At 40.1% G+C, this 16787-nt stretch overlaps 1 protein-coding gene across 1 annotated transcript; it reads right to left on the reverse strand.

The window, feature by feature from the left end:
* Window positions 1–498: 498 nt before the first annotated feature.
* Window positions 499–13321, reverse strand: LOC108795961 (collagenase 3-like). The gene is made up of 10 exons (XM_018567324.1): window positions 13199–13321; window positions 10949–11193; window positions 10204–10352; window positions 9261–9386; window positions 8608–8769; window positions 6145–6262; window positions 4996–5129; window positions 3927–4086; window positions 2244–2347; window positions 499–659 (listed from the first exon to the last, which is right to left on the reverse strand). Exons 1-10 carry the CDS (start codon window positions 13316–13318, stop codon window positions 559–561), a joined length of 1419 nt encoding a protein of 472 aa, XP_018422826.1. The 5' UTR covers window positions 13319–13321; the 3' UTR covers window positions 499–558.
* Window positions 13322–16787: the final 3466 nt, after the last annotated feature.

A 16787-nucleotide genomic window follows, 5' to 3' on the forward strand; every position in this document is an offset into this window, starting at 1 on the left:
AAACAGGGTTATTCACAAAAGGGTGAAGAGTTTGGAGAAGGCAGGAGAAGGGAACAATTTAGGACAACATAGCTGAGCTGGAAAGTGAAATGAATTGGAGAATTTTTCCTGTTCAGCTATGTTGTCCTAGATTGTTCACTTTTCCTAACTCTTAACCCTTCTGTGAATAACCCTGACAGTGTTTTGCCTTACAAGCACTTTAAACTATTAAAAGCTGCAATCTGATTGCATGCTAAGGACAACACCTCCATTGTTGGAGGTCGTAATGATAGCGAAATGTCTCAATGATGCCTCCAGTTCTTAGGGAATAGTTAGGCAGTAGTCGTATAAATATTAAGTTCATAAAACGGTTATCGCCACAATAAGTGGGAAACACAAGCCAAGGGAATGTTATGCTGTATTTTGATTTACTCTTGTAAATCAAAACCCTGAAACCTGCAAAAAATATCACTGTACTGTTCAGCTATCCAGCGCCATGTCATATACAGTGTGAGATACACTAGATGTGGTCAAGAACCGCTCAGCAGTCTGCTTTAAGGAACTATTTCATTCATAGGACTAACACCACAGGATAGAGTTGGTCTTCATTACACGAGTGACCTTTTTGCTCCAGATGCTGTATTCATACTGAAGGGGTCCATTGAAAAAGTAAATGTAACCTAGAATAGAATTTTAAAATCATCAGAAATCATTCCTACAAATAACTTTCCAAAACAGAAAATTGCTTAAGGTACTACCATAAAATGGAGTCCGGTTTTTAGGATACGACAAAAAATATTTTTCCATTCAAAATGCTACATACAGGATTGGCCAAAAAAATCCTACCACACAGGAACAATTCAACCACCAGAATATCAGCCATCTGACACCTGACCATCACACCTTTTATGAGCTTGTTGAACATCACGTTTCAAAACCATGGACTTTATTATGGAGTTGTCGTCCCCCCCCCCCCTTGCTGTTTTAGTAGTATCCACTCTCCCGGAAAGGCTTTCCACAAGATTATTCAGTGTGTCTGTGGGAATTTGTGTCTATTTAGTCAAAAGAGGATTTGTGAGGGCAGGTTCCGATGTTGGACGGAAAGTTCTGGATAACAATCAGCATTGCAGTTCATCCAAAGGTAATTTATTTGTTTGAGGTCAGGGTTCTGTACCAGCCTCCCAAGTTCCTCCACACCAAACTCATCAAAGCATGTATTTATGGAGTTGGCTTTGAGCACAGTCCTCAAAGTGTTGCCACAAGGTTGGAGGAGCACAACTGTATACCATTAACAGTTCTCTTCAATAATAATACCTCAATTCAATAATATGAAGAGCTGTCTAAATAAATTTGACCATATAATTGGTGTGATGGTCAGGTGTTCACAAACCTTTGGCTATATCATGCATATATTAGCCAGGCTGGGGTTTACTAGCTGAGAGACTTCAAAGGGGACAGGGGAAACTCTGTCAGTTGAACATACTTTCTGCAGTCTGAGGCCTCTTTGACATCTTGTAAACATTTATCCAACAGAGGTATCTCAAGAATGTTTGTGGTTGCACTTAAAGGAGAACTATGAGGTGAGTGAAAATCATTGAAACTGTCACACGTCACCTCAATAGATCGGGAAGTGAGCGAACACATACCGTTGCTCGCTCACTTCTCGATCATCTCCCTGCAAAGAGCCGTGACTCTCAGTCACAGCTCCCTACAGGGATTCCCCCCTCACCGCTCCGATCCTCCAGTGCTGACTGGAGGAACAGATGGGGAGGGGGCGGGTACAGCTAGCTCTGCCTCTATATAGGCAGAGCCAGCTGTCATTCACGCAGCTGGGTGGATCTCGACAGTAATATCGGGATCCGTCCAGGCTGCGGCGGTCTCAGTACATTGCATGCTGTAGATACTGAGCTTTGGGTCACGGTAGGATGCTAGTATATATCCTCCTGTGACCCTTAAGAGAACTATGGGAAAAAACACTTACCATAGTTCTCTTTTAATTTCCCAGTATACAGAGGCCCCATGTGCATCTGCAGCAACTTGTTGTTTTGGCTGTCCCTCTGTACAATATCATATTGTACATAAAGGGATAGTATTGTGTTAGGAAAAATAAGAAGAAATTATGAGTCTCTTTTTCGCATATTAACCTCAAAGATTCACAGGTTTTTGTATAAGTTACAAAAAGTACAAATTGAACACAAATGAATGGATGAAAAAAATTAATAATAAATAAATAAAACAGATGTCATTGTCAGCCCACTATTTACCATTTCTCCTATATGCTGCATCAACTTTCTCTCCAATTCCAATGAAGTCATCTGCAATGGATCTAGGGTAACCTTTATCCCAAGTCATACTTTCTTCATCATAACTAAATAACACAAAAAAGACAGAATATAAATTGTAATTTCAGAAGAAAACATTAGTGTACTACTAGGAGTGTGTTTAATACTTATTTTCTTTTCATTAAAGAGATTTTCCAGATAAATAAAGATTTGGTCCCTGACCACAGCACTGTGAACTTGTTCCAGACAACTATAGGTCTTTGTTCTGGGCCAGTTCCTTGGAAATCAATTAGTTGCTGTTGCTGCCGCATGTGTTTTCTGGTCTTTTTAATGCCATTGCATCCTTCCTTTATACTTATGGCCATATGAACAGAGCATCCTTCCCTCCAGAGGAAGCCCCTACTTTGGGAGCGAACTGCGTTGAGGAATTGCCACTCCATGTGATAGTTTTGGCGTTAAGTTATCCACTTTTTGTATGAACGTTTTAATATTCTTTGGAGAATCATGGAGTATCGCCAGTATCAAAGTTTATGTAAGGGTAGTCAGCTCTGGATGGCATTTGCATGAGGAAGGGTATTCCTTTATGCCTTTTACCCTCATGTAGATGTTTTTATGACTATGTATCAATAAAGGAACTTGTTTTTATGTATCTATGTAGTAATCATTAGTGGTGTTCACTGATACCATTAAAGCCCCTTTTTCTCCTTTTTTCTCTTTTTTTTTCCTGACCACTTTGTGTAGTATCATTATTCCTCTACCACAGAATCAAAGAGAGCCTGTATTTTAGACTTTTTTCCACCTACAGATAAAACCTGGCATTGCATCCTGACTAACAATCAGCTCTAAACAAATGCATTGATCACAGAAACAGTAACAAGGATGTACAATATAGCGTTACATCAACCTTTATGCCTCATATACCCAGTCTTGTCTCTGAGAGTTGAAGCTGTAATGGGTTCCAAGGCATGCACCCTACAACTTGATCTCTCAGCTTGCTGGACATTTGATATTTCTCAAAAGACTTGTATGGAGCATACGCAATTAACATGCAAGGTGTAGCTCTAGGGCTTTCATGAACGGACTGGAGGTAAAGATGGTAAAGAAAGGTGCATGTACTCATGATTTACACGATTTACTTTCCTCTTTGCTCAGAGTTAATGACTTGGGTGGCCTTCAACTTTCTCTCCAATTCCCATGAAGTCATCTGCAATGGATCTGGAGTAGCTTTTATCCCAAATCACACTTTTTTATGGGTCAAATTCTATAAGGGATTTAATATCACAGTAAGACTGCAAGGACTCTAAGCAATAATCACAGTTCATGTTGTGATTGATTTACGTGTTCAGTTATAGTTTGTTCAGTTTGTTATTTCCAGACTACCTTCTGTACAAAGGACAAAGATATTTAACTTGCTATAGTCATTAAACAATTAATTAGTTTGACAAAAGCTATGGAAGATCAAAGTCAACAGATAAATATTTACCAAAACCACTGGAAAATCTGTCCCATTTCAGTAGATTGCTGATAGCCGTGTAGCTTTTTTTCTTGATTTTATATTCTTAAAACTGTTCATAAATTTCCCCTGCGTCTGTTCATCTTTAGTCCACACAGCAAATACAAACAGCAATATGAAGAGTGTAAAAGGAAAAGAAATAGCTTTCCTACCTCCAATATTTGTCCTCTGTAAAGAACAGAGTTTTACCACTGGCATCATTATGAACAGCAGCGTCTATAGACTTCAGAGTCTTTGGCAGTCCAAGTTCATGCAGTTTTTTGGGATAACCATCTACTATGTCATAACCGTTTAAAGCCCACACCTTTTTTCCTGGAAAAATTAGAAAGAAAAATTAGTTTCTAAGCAAAACTTTGATTTTTATTTTTTTATTTAGCTAACACATAACCCTTTTTCCTACCATGTTACTGTATAATGGTGAACAATGCATAATAGTACATAATTCTGAGTAACTAATCTTTTTATATCCATATATACACAGCCTGGTTAACCAGGTTAATTATTCCAGGTACTGTCATCAATCACATGCCCGCCTATCCAACTTGCCTTGGGGATCCACCCAATACACTCTACTCTACACACAGGTTACAACCATCACCAAATACCGGTAAGGACTACAGACAGAACCGTGATTGGTGTTTTGGTCTAAAGTCATGTGTCCCTGACCACAGGAGTATTGTCTCCAATCTTGATTATCCACTGGAGCAATGCCACAGAGAGGGTGAGAGGTACTCAATGTTACATATACATGTCCAGTAAAGCAGTACATGGAAACTATATACAACATATATGTCCTTATATCCTATATCTATCCCTTTACCTTTATTAGTCAAACTCCTTTTTTGAAGGAGTCTAGTGGTAAGATATCCCCCACCAGAACTCCCAGATCTGCACAACTCCTGCAACCACTACTATGTTAAATAAAGGTGTCATGTTCCATTGGTGGATTCTCAATAACTGCAATAGACAATTTTGCTGTTGCTAGGTGGAAGTGGGTGAAGCCACAGCTCCTGCACAAAAATGTCACCACTTGAGACTGTTAATTAAATGTCATTGGAGCTCACAGCTAGTAAGCAACAGGAAATAGCAGTTGTGGTTGGGACGCCTGAACTGAAGGACGCAAGGGCTGTTACACCCCCTGCACTATCTATGGTACCATTCTAATCTCTGACCCATATTTGCTATCCTCTTGCAGGTGATATTAGAAGAACAGAATCCCACCTCTGAAAATATACACACGATCCTTCAGTGAGTATTCATATGCTGCATCAATTCTACTGGGAAGTTCAGGCCAGAAAGATTTAATCATGCTCATCTCTGCATCTGTCATCTGTGGGTGAACCCTCCAAAAGAATCTGCACAGAAAATATATATTACCATCCCTTCAGTAAATGTTATATATTTACACAGCATAACAGTAATGATTACATAATATTGCATTTATATGGTATTTAGAGTGAATTTTCCATTCCCCTAACATGTTAACACAGTGGTACAGTTATAACCCCCCTCCATCAGCTGTTTCATATGCACTCTTCCGTTTCTCCAAAATTAGCGACCCAAGAAGACTAAACAGTGATTTCTGATTTGCAGATTTTTACTTTTTTTTTTCTTCAAAAGTCAACAGCTAAGCCCTCATTTTCATTTCTAACCACTCCTCCTAAGTCTATGACGTATTCATGTGATTGTCACAGGAAAGGCAGAGGTGTTTTTGATACGCAGGCTACGAGTGACAGCCTTTACCTTGTGTGAGAGGCAAGATGGCAGCACCAAGTAGGGAAATAATTGGAAACCTAAGGACATGCTTGTTTACTAAAGGAGTTGAGAATCTACACTCAACTGCTTTAGTAAATCAGCCGTATTATGTACCAGTGAGTTGCCAATAAGATGTTTAAGCTAGTTTGTATTCTGCAAATGTTTTTGTAAATATAGGCAAGGAAAAGGATTTCTTAAGATATATACACTTTTTAAAATGCTCTTTATTATTTCATATTGTTTAGATCATGTGAATATGTATTGGTTTACTTTACTCTAATCATGTATGCTGTGTATTGGACCAATTAATATAGCAGGCACTTTGTTCAGACTGGTCAAATGTCAAGACTTTTACATGTAACCTGCCTTGTCCTACAAGTTGCCTAAGAAATGGCTCAAATTGAATTCCATGGAATCTTCTACACTTGGATGTCCTGCTAACCTATTTTCTATGGCGGCCAGTATTATCATTCTATGAAATGCCCTTTGCCTTATAAAACCCAGGCTTGCAATGCTTCTTGTTCAATTTCCCCCATTCTGATCCCATTAAAGTCTCACCACACACATTAGAGTATGAAGACAGGGTTGACAAGACATCTCATAGGCCAGACCAACCTGTCTTTAAAGATAAACCTTTCCCCTCTGAGTTCAGTCACAGCATCGATCTCCAGCTCTGGGTCACACTTCTCAGGAGTTTTTGGATGTTTGGGGTTGGGGTCTTTGTTTCCAGGTCCTACAGATAATGTCAGAACTCTATTGATTTACTGGAATTATTTCATACATATAAAAAGAGCAGTGCCATTGTAACTAATCAGAAATCACTTTTTAATGGTATAACTAAAGCAGGGCCAACAAATCTATTCTTACTGCATATTATATTATAACAGTGTACAATGTTAAGGCTGTTTAACCCCCAAAATGATCATCCAAACTACAGCCACCAAACTCACCAATTTATAGTCTAGCCCAGGATCCTCAAACTTTTTAAACAAGGGGCTAGTTTACTGTCCATCAGACTGTGGCCAGTTGGAGTTTTACATGCCCCAGCATCAGTGGACAGTGAGAGTAAACAATACCTCTGGCTCGGTGGTCAGTGGGAGTAAAAGAAATTACAAAGTACATGTGGTAAGTGGGAGTGCCCCATTATTGGTGCTAGTGGGAGGAATTATACCCCATTGTTAGAGTCAGTGGGTGGAATTATTCTCCATCATTTGTGTCAGTGGAAGGACGAGTGCATCAAAGCAAATGAAAGAAAACAAAGGGCCACATAAGGCCCACAGCCCACAGTTTGGGAACCACTGGTCTTGCCAAATGAGGCTCTGAAAATGTGACTTTACCCAGAAAAAATAGAGATATTTTAAAGACATGGCTTAATACAACTTCATGTGAACCTGTTATACAAAATGAAATGTCTGACTAATACTAGAGCCTAAGATTTTGCCTACATGTATCTGTAAACACCAAGGGGATGATTTACTAAAGGCAAATAGGCTACTCATTTTGCAAGGGAATTTGCACATTTCAGGGGAAGTTTCCCATAGCTTGGTGAATGTGGCGAACCTACCCTTTGCAAAGGATACCCAATCCTGTGCAAGGAAATTCATTTAAAAAAATGTATTATTGCTTTCACATGATTGGGTGATAGAAATCGGCAAAGCTTCACCTTAATCACTAAACTAAGGGGAAATGTTCCCTGTAAAGTGCAAATTCCCATGCAAAGTGAACCGCCTATTTGTCTTTCCCACAATCTGACTCCATTCAGCAGGCTGTGACTTTCTACCTCTGAGCTTTAGCACTAAGGATGGGCTGCATGTTCGAGTCGACCATAGGTTCGACTCGAACATTGCATGTTCTAGCGTTCGCCGAACGCCGAACATTATGGGATGTCCGCAGTCTGTTCGACCCCCGGCACATCCCACAATGCACTGCGCCGTCCGAAAACGGTAACTGGCTACAGTCCTGCACCTGACCGCAGGTCAGGTGCAAGACTGTGCCAATCAGGGCTCAGTACAAATGTAGAGCCATGATTGGGCAGAGTCACGATGACTCTGCCCAATCATGTCTCACAGCTAAGTCCCTGCAGCACACTATATAAGGCTGCTGACACCGCGGCCCCATGTAGTGTGCTGTAGGAGATAGAGAGGGTTCTAGTATAGTTAGTTACAGTCAGCAGATAGATAGATTAAAGGAATTTTTAATTTTTAATGTTTCATTTTAAGTGATGTTAAATCACTGCTCCTTTAAAAATTGTATTTTTTAAAAGTGTTTTTTTCATTGATACATGTCCCCCAGGGCAGTACCCGGATCCCCATACACTTTTTATGGCCAATAAATTGCATATAAGGCTTCAAAATGGGGACATTTAAATTTCTGAGTTCTACCCCCATAGACTTGCATTGAGTTCTAAGTTCGAGTTAGAACTTTTTCCATGTTCGAAAGTTCGAGTTAGAACCGAACACGGGGGTGTTCGGCTCATCACTATTTAGCACCCTTTCAACCTAGCACCCTTCAATACAATGCAGGCTTTTCAAGGTTAAAAAAGGCGTCCATATTGCATTGTGGGGCACCAAACTGGATTTATAGTCAAGTGTTCAGTGACAGTTCAGGGATCCCAGACTATGGCAAAGAAAGTTAGGACACACTTAAAGGTAAATGCTTTTAGGCCCTAGTATTCGTTATACTGTATCTTTTTTTCATATGGCAGATTCTCTTTAAAGAGGAATATAATTTTAAATGGATAAGCTGTTAACATTACTTAAAGCCAGTGAAAGCATTTCCTACATTCCTTAGAATGTGTCCAGCTCCTCCACTATATCAGTGATACCTTATACTAAATTAAAGGAGGTGATCTTCTGAGACTTATTCCGCTATAATTGTGCTAAGGAGAAGGAGTGACCAAACAGGAAGCCGACAAGTCAAATTTCTCCAGATGGATCATGGCAAGTAAAATCATGGTAGGGGTCCTTTACAGAAAGAAGTGCAGTTCTAAACCTATCATGTTATGTTCCCATTTTACATATAGTACTAATGTAAATGTCATCCTTAATTCAGTTCAATGCCGTAAAAAGCTCTACTCACCATACAGCTCCTGGATCCCTTGTACATCATCCTCAGGAAGGACAAAGCTACTGGTCTCAGAATATGTATAAACTGGATACATAAGTGATCCTGGATCCCTGGAGTGGTCCAGACCCAGGGCATGGCCAAATTCGTGAGCTGCCACAATAAACAGATTGTATCCTGCAAGATAATAATAATAATTTACAATTATCTACTGCAAGCCATTTATTTCTTGATCAATGTGCTATCTAGAACAGTGTTAATTTAAAAAAAAAGTATGTACCCTTTTACAAAGCCAGGATCTGCCAAATAGCCACATGTATGCAAAGCCAAATAACAAACTGAAGGACTTTGTGGTTCTAGAGATCTCCTTTCTGACCCTATCATCATTATAGGACTATTCACCTTCAGTATGGATCCTAGTCCAAAATTATGTGAAAGAGATCTGTGCTGCAATGTTTACTTGCCTACTGCTGGAGATGCAGGCCATCTTGAACATGTATTCCACATATGTAAACCAGGAATCCATGTTTTTTTTTCATGCAAAACTTTGGTAGTAACATGTAAGGGTGTATAGCAGTGTGCAGAGGGTACACAAGGCTACCAAACAGACAGACACATGAAGAGACTCTTACCATGTCTAATGTCAGGGGCCCACTCACAACATTTACCTTTATAGTCATTTGTGAAATGTTCATCATCATCAAAATGGGTGTCCCCTCCAATTTTTTCACCAGGAGGGAAAGCATGAGCCAACAAACCATTGGGGCCATCAAAAGGATAGTAATCTCCATGTTCTAGAGAAAAGATTGTTAAAAGTATGTTAATTCAGGCATTACCGTTCAAATCTATATAATGTATTGAAGTAGATTGTGTAGCTCAAGTCACGTGGAACAATATGTAATATATTACAATAGCCAAGCATGAGTGCTCCACTCCGTAAGAAGGGGCAAGGCATTTATGACCCATCTTCAGAACCAACTGGAGAAATTCTATAACCATCCATTCAACTTCAACTTAACCACAAATTTTCCACAAACCTTATAAGGACCATGCCACCTGATCTCAGCAGATATTAAGGGCCACCATTAGAAAGCAGCAGTATAGCCTTGCCACTGCCATACCACTCTTTAAAAAAAAAAAAAAAAATAACACATTTATAAAGCACAGCAATGTTTTTACAAATGTGCTTAGCATCCTCAAAGCCAGTGGAGCACTAATAAAAAGCATGGAAGAGAAAAAATCCTGGAGGACAATCCAATCACGTGGCCTGTCAAAGTCATGTGACTGACTCTCCTCGAATCAAGAAGTTCTCTATGCTGCATTAAACAAAGAGAACTCCATAGGACACTGCAGTCTCCACAACATAGCCTGCATTTTACAAATGAGCTTTAAAATGCAGGTCAAGGTGTGGACAAAGATTGCAGCATATAGCGGAAGATGGATAGTTCATTCATTATAAATGGAGCCCTAAGAGTCTTTTAAAATGGCATTAGCTGGACGCCTTAGTAAAAAAAGGAGCACAGCCTCTAAGCCTCATTTCACTCTTTCATCTTTTTCCTGTTGCATTTCTCAGTTAGAGGTATATAGACATTTTGCTTAGATTTGCCCTACCTTTCTTTCCAAAGGCTACCATGATGTCTGCGGTGCCAGAGCGCAGTCTAGTGAAATTTAATGGGGTGACATCACTCCATACTTTTAGTGCTTTTTTGATAGCTCTGTCCACATCTGCATTGGGTAAATCGGGGGTGTAGTTAACGATTCTGTCAACACAAAATAAAAGTACTTTAGTACCAGGCAATAAATATTAATAATGCACAACTTAAAGTGACACTAAACTCAGGAGTCCAATCTTATAAATACATCCAAGTACCTTAACTATTAATAAAAATATATCTTATATGTGTATCACTCGGCTGTAGATCCTCAAATCATCTCTGAATTGTAATGACACTGTCCTTCCTTCTGGGGGGTGGCTACTTTTGTTCCCCATGGTCCCTGTGTGTGTTGTAAAGTAGCCACAGCTCCAAGCTCGCTCCCGTTATGGATTATAACTTTAATACAAATTAGCTAGATAAACAGGGGATTGTAGTCCATCACGGGAGTGAGGGACAGGGGAATTTAGTTCCAAATTAGGGACGGCTGAGATCCATGTGACTTCATTTAAAATGGTTAATACATGGGGGCTCCTAAGTTTCAAGAAGGTAGGGTAAGATATACATTGACAGAAATGTATGCCTATCCTCAAACATACATCAAATGCAGAGTTGAGTGTTAAAAAGTAGACTGATACACTGTCCACATGCACAACTCAGACAGAGACGATGCCCTGTATATAAATCATTACTACTATAAATACCTGTATGTGAGATTCATTCTGGGCCATTTAAGCTTCCGTGGGAAGAAGTTGTATTCGCCGATATCAGGCACTCCACATCTTGGCTGTTTCATAATGTCCAAGGTCTCCTCATCCAGTTTTCCTGTCACTTCCAGGCCAAAGAAAGCTTGCATTTCTTTCAGCTGGGCTTGGACATTGTTTCCACCGCTACGTCTCAGAATTCCAGCTGGGTTAGCAGCAGAACTATACAAAGTGCTGAGATATTTCTACAAAAGGGGAAGCATAGTAGAGTTACTCTTTAAATACTTAGGACAATTTATGTAATAACAAGGTTTTCTATACAATTTCCTCTGAAATGTCCGAAAAGTTAGACAATAAATGCTCCGCCTCACATTTTTATATTAACTTGCCCCCTCTACCCCTGCTTACTGAGAACTGAGAAAAACACTTAAATCTGCTAGTTACTGGTGTGCGATTTCTCACAGACCAGTAATTCGATTGAAAATATCTCATACTGCCCAAAAGACAGCACAGTAAGAGATGCCTACTGTGTAATTTGATTCATATCTTATTGTAACTCCATTTGATAAAAGTGTATGTGAAGGCAAAACTTGGGGTTGGGAATGGTTAGACTTTCTGCCACTTTTTATTGTCTGTGTCCCTGTTGGGGAGATTCTCACAAATTTTCACCACAGTATGGGGTAAAGGTAAATTATTCAAATGTTGGGGAAACAATTGTCAAAGATGGGAATTCCAGACACTTTAAGGAGATTCCCTCTCATTTCTTGTTGTTTCTTCAGGACAGAAAGCGATGGAAAATCTCCCCAGTGGGACACAAACACACAAAAGAAATAGGGGTTCAAACTTTTATCGCCTGTATCCAAAGGTACAGTGGTACCACAAACTTAATTCGTTCTGCGATTTTGGTCGCGAACGGAATCAAATTTTCCATAAGGTACAATGCAAATAAGGTTAATCCATTCTGAACCATATGTAATTTTTCTTTTTTTTAACCACAAAAATATGAAACAAAATACAGTACAGTATGAAGAGAGTAAACACTAAACTTTTTGTAGCCATGCTGGATTGAAAAATACTGTACAGTACTGTATGTGCTAAAAAGCACACAAAAAAAGCTTCACAGCAAATGTACACAGGTCTGTCTGCGACCGCGATCTCAATTACGTGTCAGAGCTGGGAAGATGGCCGTGGTCGTGTTTGTCATTCGATGTGGAGTTTGCAAACGGAAGAAAATTTTGCCGAACTTCCTGTTTGCGAACCGAATTATTTGCGAACAGAAGCGTTTGTGAACCGAGGCATTACTGTATATATTTTAACATGAAATCTGTTATGGAAAGGAAGTTGTGGAAATGTTTGTATTGTCTGAAAACTAGGAATGAGCTTGAGTTTTGCCAATTTCGGGCAAGTCTTGTCTTAGCCAAAATTCAAGCTGTGGGTGGCCCTGCCAGCACCACACCGTTCGACAAAAGTTGATGTTTCAATTGACTTTTTTCAAAGGAGATGGTGGTCAGAATACAACAGCCCGGCAGGGGAGCTTCCACCCACCAATTTTTTTTTATTGTGGTTGGGGCAACAAAGCATGTTTTCTCATTTAACCCATAGAGATGAACGGAAAAAAAAAAATGAAAGTTTATTGTCAGTTTACCCTGAGACTATTAAAGCATAATCAAGATGCTGCACTACTGAGAAAAGCGCACATTTGTTTATCCCTGTATACATTTATAATAAAAAATAATAAAAGACAAATGTGAGCTAAACCATGAAAACCTGTGGCATCCTTACCTGTGAGCTATAACATGGAAACCTGTGGCATCCTTACCTGTGAGCTATAACATGAAAACCTGTGGCATCCTTACCTGTGAGCTATACCATGAAAACCTGTGGCATCCTTACCTGTGAGCTATACCATGAAAACCTGTGGCAACCTTACCTGTGAGCCATACCATGAAAACCTGTGGCATACTTACCTGTGAGCTATAACACGCAAACCTGTGGCATCCTTACCTGTGAGCTATAACATGAAAACCTGTGGCATCCTTACCTGTGAGCTATACCATGAAAACCTGTGGCATCCTTACCTGTGAGCTATAACATGAAAACCTGTGGCATCCTAAATGATAATGGAGTTATCATTTATACTAAGGTTCACAACTGGGTTGGATAGGGATATAGATTAAGTAAAAAAAAGTATTTCAAAAGATCCAGTGACATCTAACGTATACATATTTCATGTTGCAAGCCGTGACATACCTGTGCCAAGCGAAGGTCATTATCTGTGAACTCTGCACTGTCTTCTTGTGGAATGGGCACTGAGACACAAAAGCCCAAGCTGGCCAGCAGAACTACAACTCTTAGCGCTGGAGGGGTCATGTCTGGCTTCTTCTGCTGGGAATCTTCTGTGTCTATCTGCTACAAACAAGCCTCCTTAAATAGTATGAGGGCCATGAGTCACTCCACTGAGACATGCAGCAGCCCCTGACCAGAGGAGTGTAAATATGATTACTCCCCAAGCCTCCCAATAGACTTTCTGGTTTGTGGTGTAAGACAGAAAAACCTATACATCCGTGCCTTTATATGAAAGGAAATCTCAAAGTAAATATGCCCTCAGCAGATTCATGTGTAGGAAGTACGGGGTTGCATAAAGTACCGCACGGCGCTTGGACTTTCTTTATTAGTGTGCAGAAAAAGAACTTCCTACACAAAGATGGAAAGGGGAGAAAGAAAGTGCTGAGAATGACTCTGACAAGACAAGCAGAATGCTGCCTACACAATGTATACATGTAGATCAAGATAGATAAATAGACAGATAATCAATAAAAATAGATAGATAGATAGATAGATAGATAGATAGATAGATAGATAGATAGATAGATAGATATGGTTTCTATTGATGGTAAGCTGCATCCTTTATCATATGCCTCAGTTTTAATTGTCCAGGTTTTCTGCAGCTTATAAATATTACAAATGATACATTTCCTTATTTTAAGTTGTTCTTGTCTTGTGCTCAAAGTGAACGCATGCTTTTCTTATGCAGGGCAAAGTAACAGGTTCACCTAAAGATATTCACTTCTCCAGACACCACCTTTCTGCACTACATTGAAGAGAAACCACCACCTGAGGATCTGATCATCTGTTGCTTTAAGCCCATGGTTCTCAACTGGTGGGTTGTTGTCACCCAAAAGTGGGTCGCGACCCCGTGTTCAGTGCAACTGCAAAAAGTTTCCCTGCAGTCACCAGCCAACATGGAAAAAAAAACCTGTGTAACCACTAAGGTTAAAAACAAAGGTTTTAGATACACGTCTTCTGCAGAATATGTGAAAGCCGCACTGCCGCGCCAAGGCACCTCTGTGTATTGCGGTCCTAACTCTAACCTATGAGAGTCTCCATCTTGGAGCACATGTAGCAAAAGATAAAATTGGGTGCAGGTTCCCCAGGAGGCGACTTTTTGCTGTTGTACTGTTGAAAGCCCTTCCATATGCATATGTATTCCAGGCTGTATCTTTGAAAGGATTAGCAGGGGAACAAATGGAAGGTGATTATATACGTGGTGGGTGGATAAGGATTTAAGTGAACTTGTTTCTTTGCCTTACATGAGTAAAGTGTAAAATGTTCCCTTATAAAATACACTTTAGCCATATTATATTTATCCAGTGGAGCTGGGTAGTGTCTGATTCCCCATGTTATTTTCACTGCTTACAAGAGATCTCACCCAATGCACAACCATGGCCATTCTCAGGAATCATATACAGGGCAATATTAAACAGCATCATGCCCCTGTATTGTCCATAGGAATATATTCCTTCAAGGTCAGTAATAGATGTAGCTCCATTTCCAGCCAGCCCTCACCCTTTCACACCCACCAGTGGTAAGATATCTCCTTGCTGGCATTGTGGTAAGAAGGAAAGACCAAGGGGCTGATTTATGAATCTTCCGCCTATGCTCCTTGGCTCCAAATAGTGGCGTGTATGGCGTGCAAATGGCATTCACCCAGCGTATAGTTGGGTGGAAGATATATATATCAGCCCCTATTGTGGGATCAGACTCTTACTCATTCTAGGTTGAAGTATACCTATTGGCATAATAAAAGAGGATACATATCTGTTTCTAGGACTTGTAGCAAGTCCTCTTCTGTGTTGAAATTGATTACACGCAATTTCCAGTAAACTGTCATCTCCACAATATAACCCTTTGTAGCTGCAGCAGCCATTTTGAGTCTACCTTCATCCTGTCTGAACGACCTCCATCATTCCTTGATCTGTACTGTCACTGTCATTCCTCTAACAGCTATTAGCTTTCTCTGCCCTCTATCATTTTGTTCCTGACTATTATATAAAGAAAAACATCCCTGGCATCCCTATAGACGTTTCCTGCCACCAAGTAACCAGTCAGCAGACTGCACAGTTAAAGTCTGCAGCACCCAAGCCAGCAGGGAGAAGCAGGTACATCTAAAGGGATCCTTGGGATGTGTTCTTTCATATTATGTTTTTGAAAAAGATCAAAGCCAAAATGCTGTTTTGTTTTTCTTTTTGAGAAAAGGGTTAAGGCGTATGAATAGAAATTATATTCTGAATACTGTCATTATAGTTATAAACCCAATACAGTTACCATACAGTTACCATATTTTCCCTATTATCCCCGCTTAGCATAGATGGGGAAATAGAGTGTCCTTTCACACACATGGTATGGCTAGAAATGCTGGACTAGCCTCACTAATGCACACATTATTCAACATGACATCTCCATCTGTGGAAGTTCTGCTTTGTTAGGACCAGAATCTGGTTAACCACCTGCATACTGGCCTCTTGTCAGGGTTTCTTACCCTTCCTTGTCCAGTTGAGCTGCAGCCTGTCTTCTGTTGCAGTGTTTTTGACACTGTTCTTCCCCTTTGGCACCCTCTTATGACCAAACCTATAAACATCATCTTTCTGCAACTACTGGCAAACGTCTGAAAACTTCCTGTCTCAGAATAATGATTGAAACACCAGTTCACTATTTATACTTGCATGTGTCCAGATCTACCAAGTGATATGCTGTCGTTCCTGTTCTCCGTGTATGACCCTGGTTCTGGCTGACTGATCTCATGGTTCCTTACTCCGGCTATTGTTTCCATTCTTCCTGCCCTGACCTGGTTCAGCTGACTATCCACTTTGGCATCTTACCTCTGGCTTAGCAACGAAGACCTCCTGGACTTTCTCCATTGTTTTTTGCCATTTCTGTTTATTGTTATTTTCAATAAACTCCTTTTATTTTTAACCTGCACTTAAAGTTTCTGTCTGTTTTCTTGGTTCCCTAACACCACTGTTCTGTACTGTGTCTGAAGCCCCATTGTTCCAGGAGGACGTACCTGTACATCCTCCCGTTACTGCTGGTGTGTGTGTGCACCTGACATTAGACAGCAAAGAGCATCGGCTTTGGACCAAGTTCTGTGCCTTGTGATCGATATGATTGGTTATCACAGTGATCACATGGCAAAGTTTACATTGGCATGTCCTCCCCTTCCTTTTACATCAGAGGCAGGGGAGAGTAAAGGAAATAATGAATAAATGAATCATCCATTCATTAGTTCCTGGTGAAAACAAGTTGCAGGAGCAGCAAGAATTAGTAAATATAATACTATTTGTATTCCTTCACCCCATCTTCTCCTGAGTTCCACTCTATCTCTGCTCTAAGCTGCATATTAACCCCTTCACATGTTTTATTCTGCATATATGTACATTAACACCTTCATCTCCATCCTCCCTCTGTATGTAACTCCCTCTGGGTATAACCTGTACATTTATTGTATCTTGTGCAATGTTTACAACCTCCATTTTTTTTACCCCCCCCCCCCCTCAAACCC

This window comes from Nanorana parkeri, unplaced genomic scaffold (assembly GCF_000935625.1).
Source record: "Nanorana parkeri isolate BGI_ZX_2015 unplaced genomic scaffold, ASM93562v1 scaffold1029, whole genome shotgun sequence".
Lineage (NCBI taxonomy): Eukaryota > Metazoa > Chordata > Amphibia > Anura > Dicroglossidae > Nanorana > Nanorana parkeri.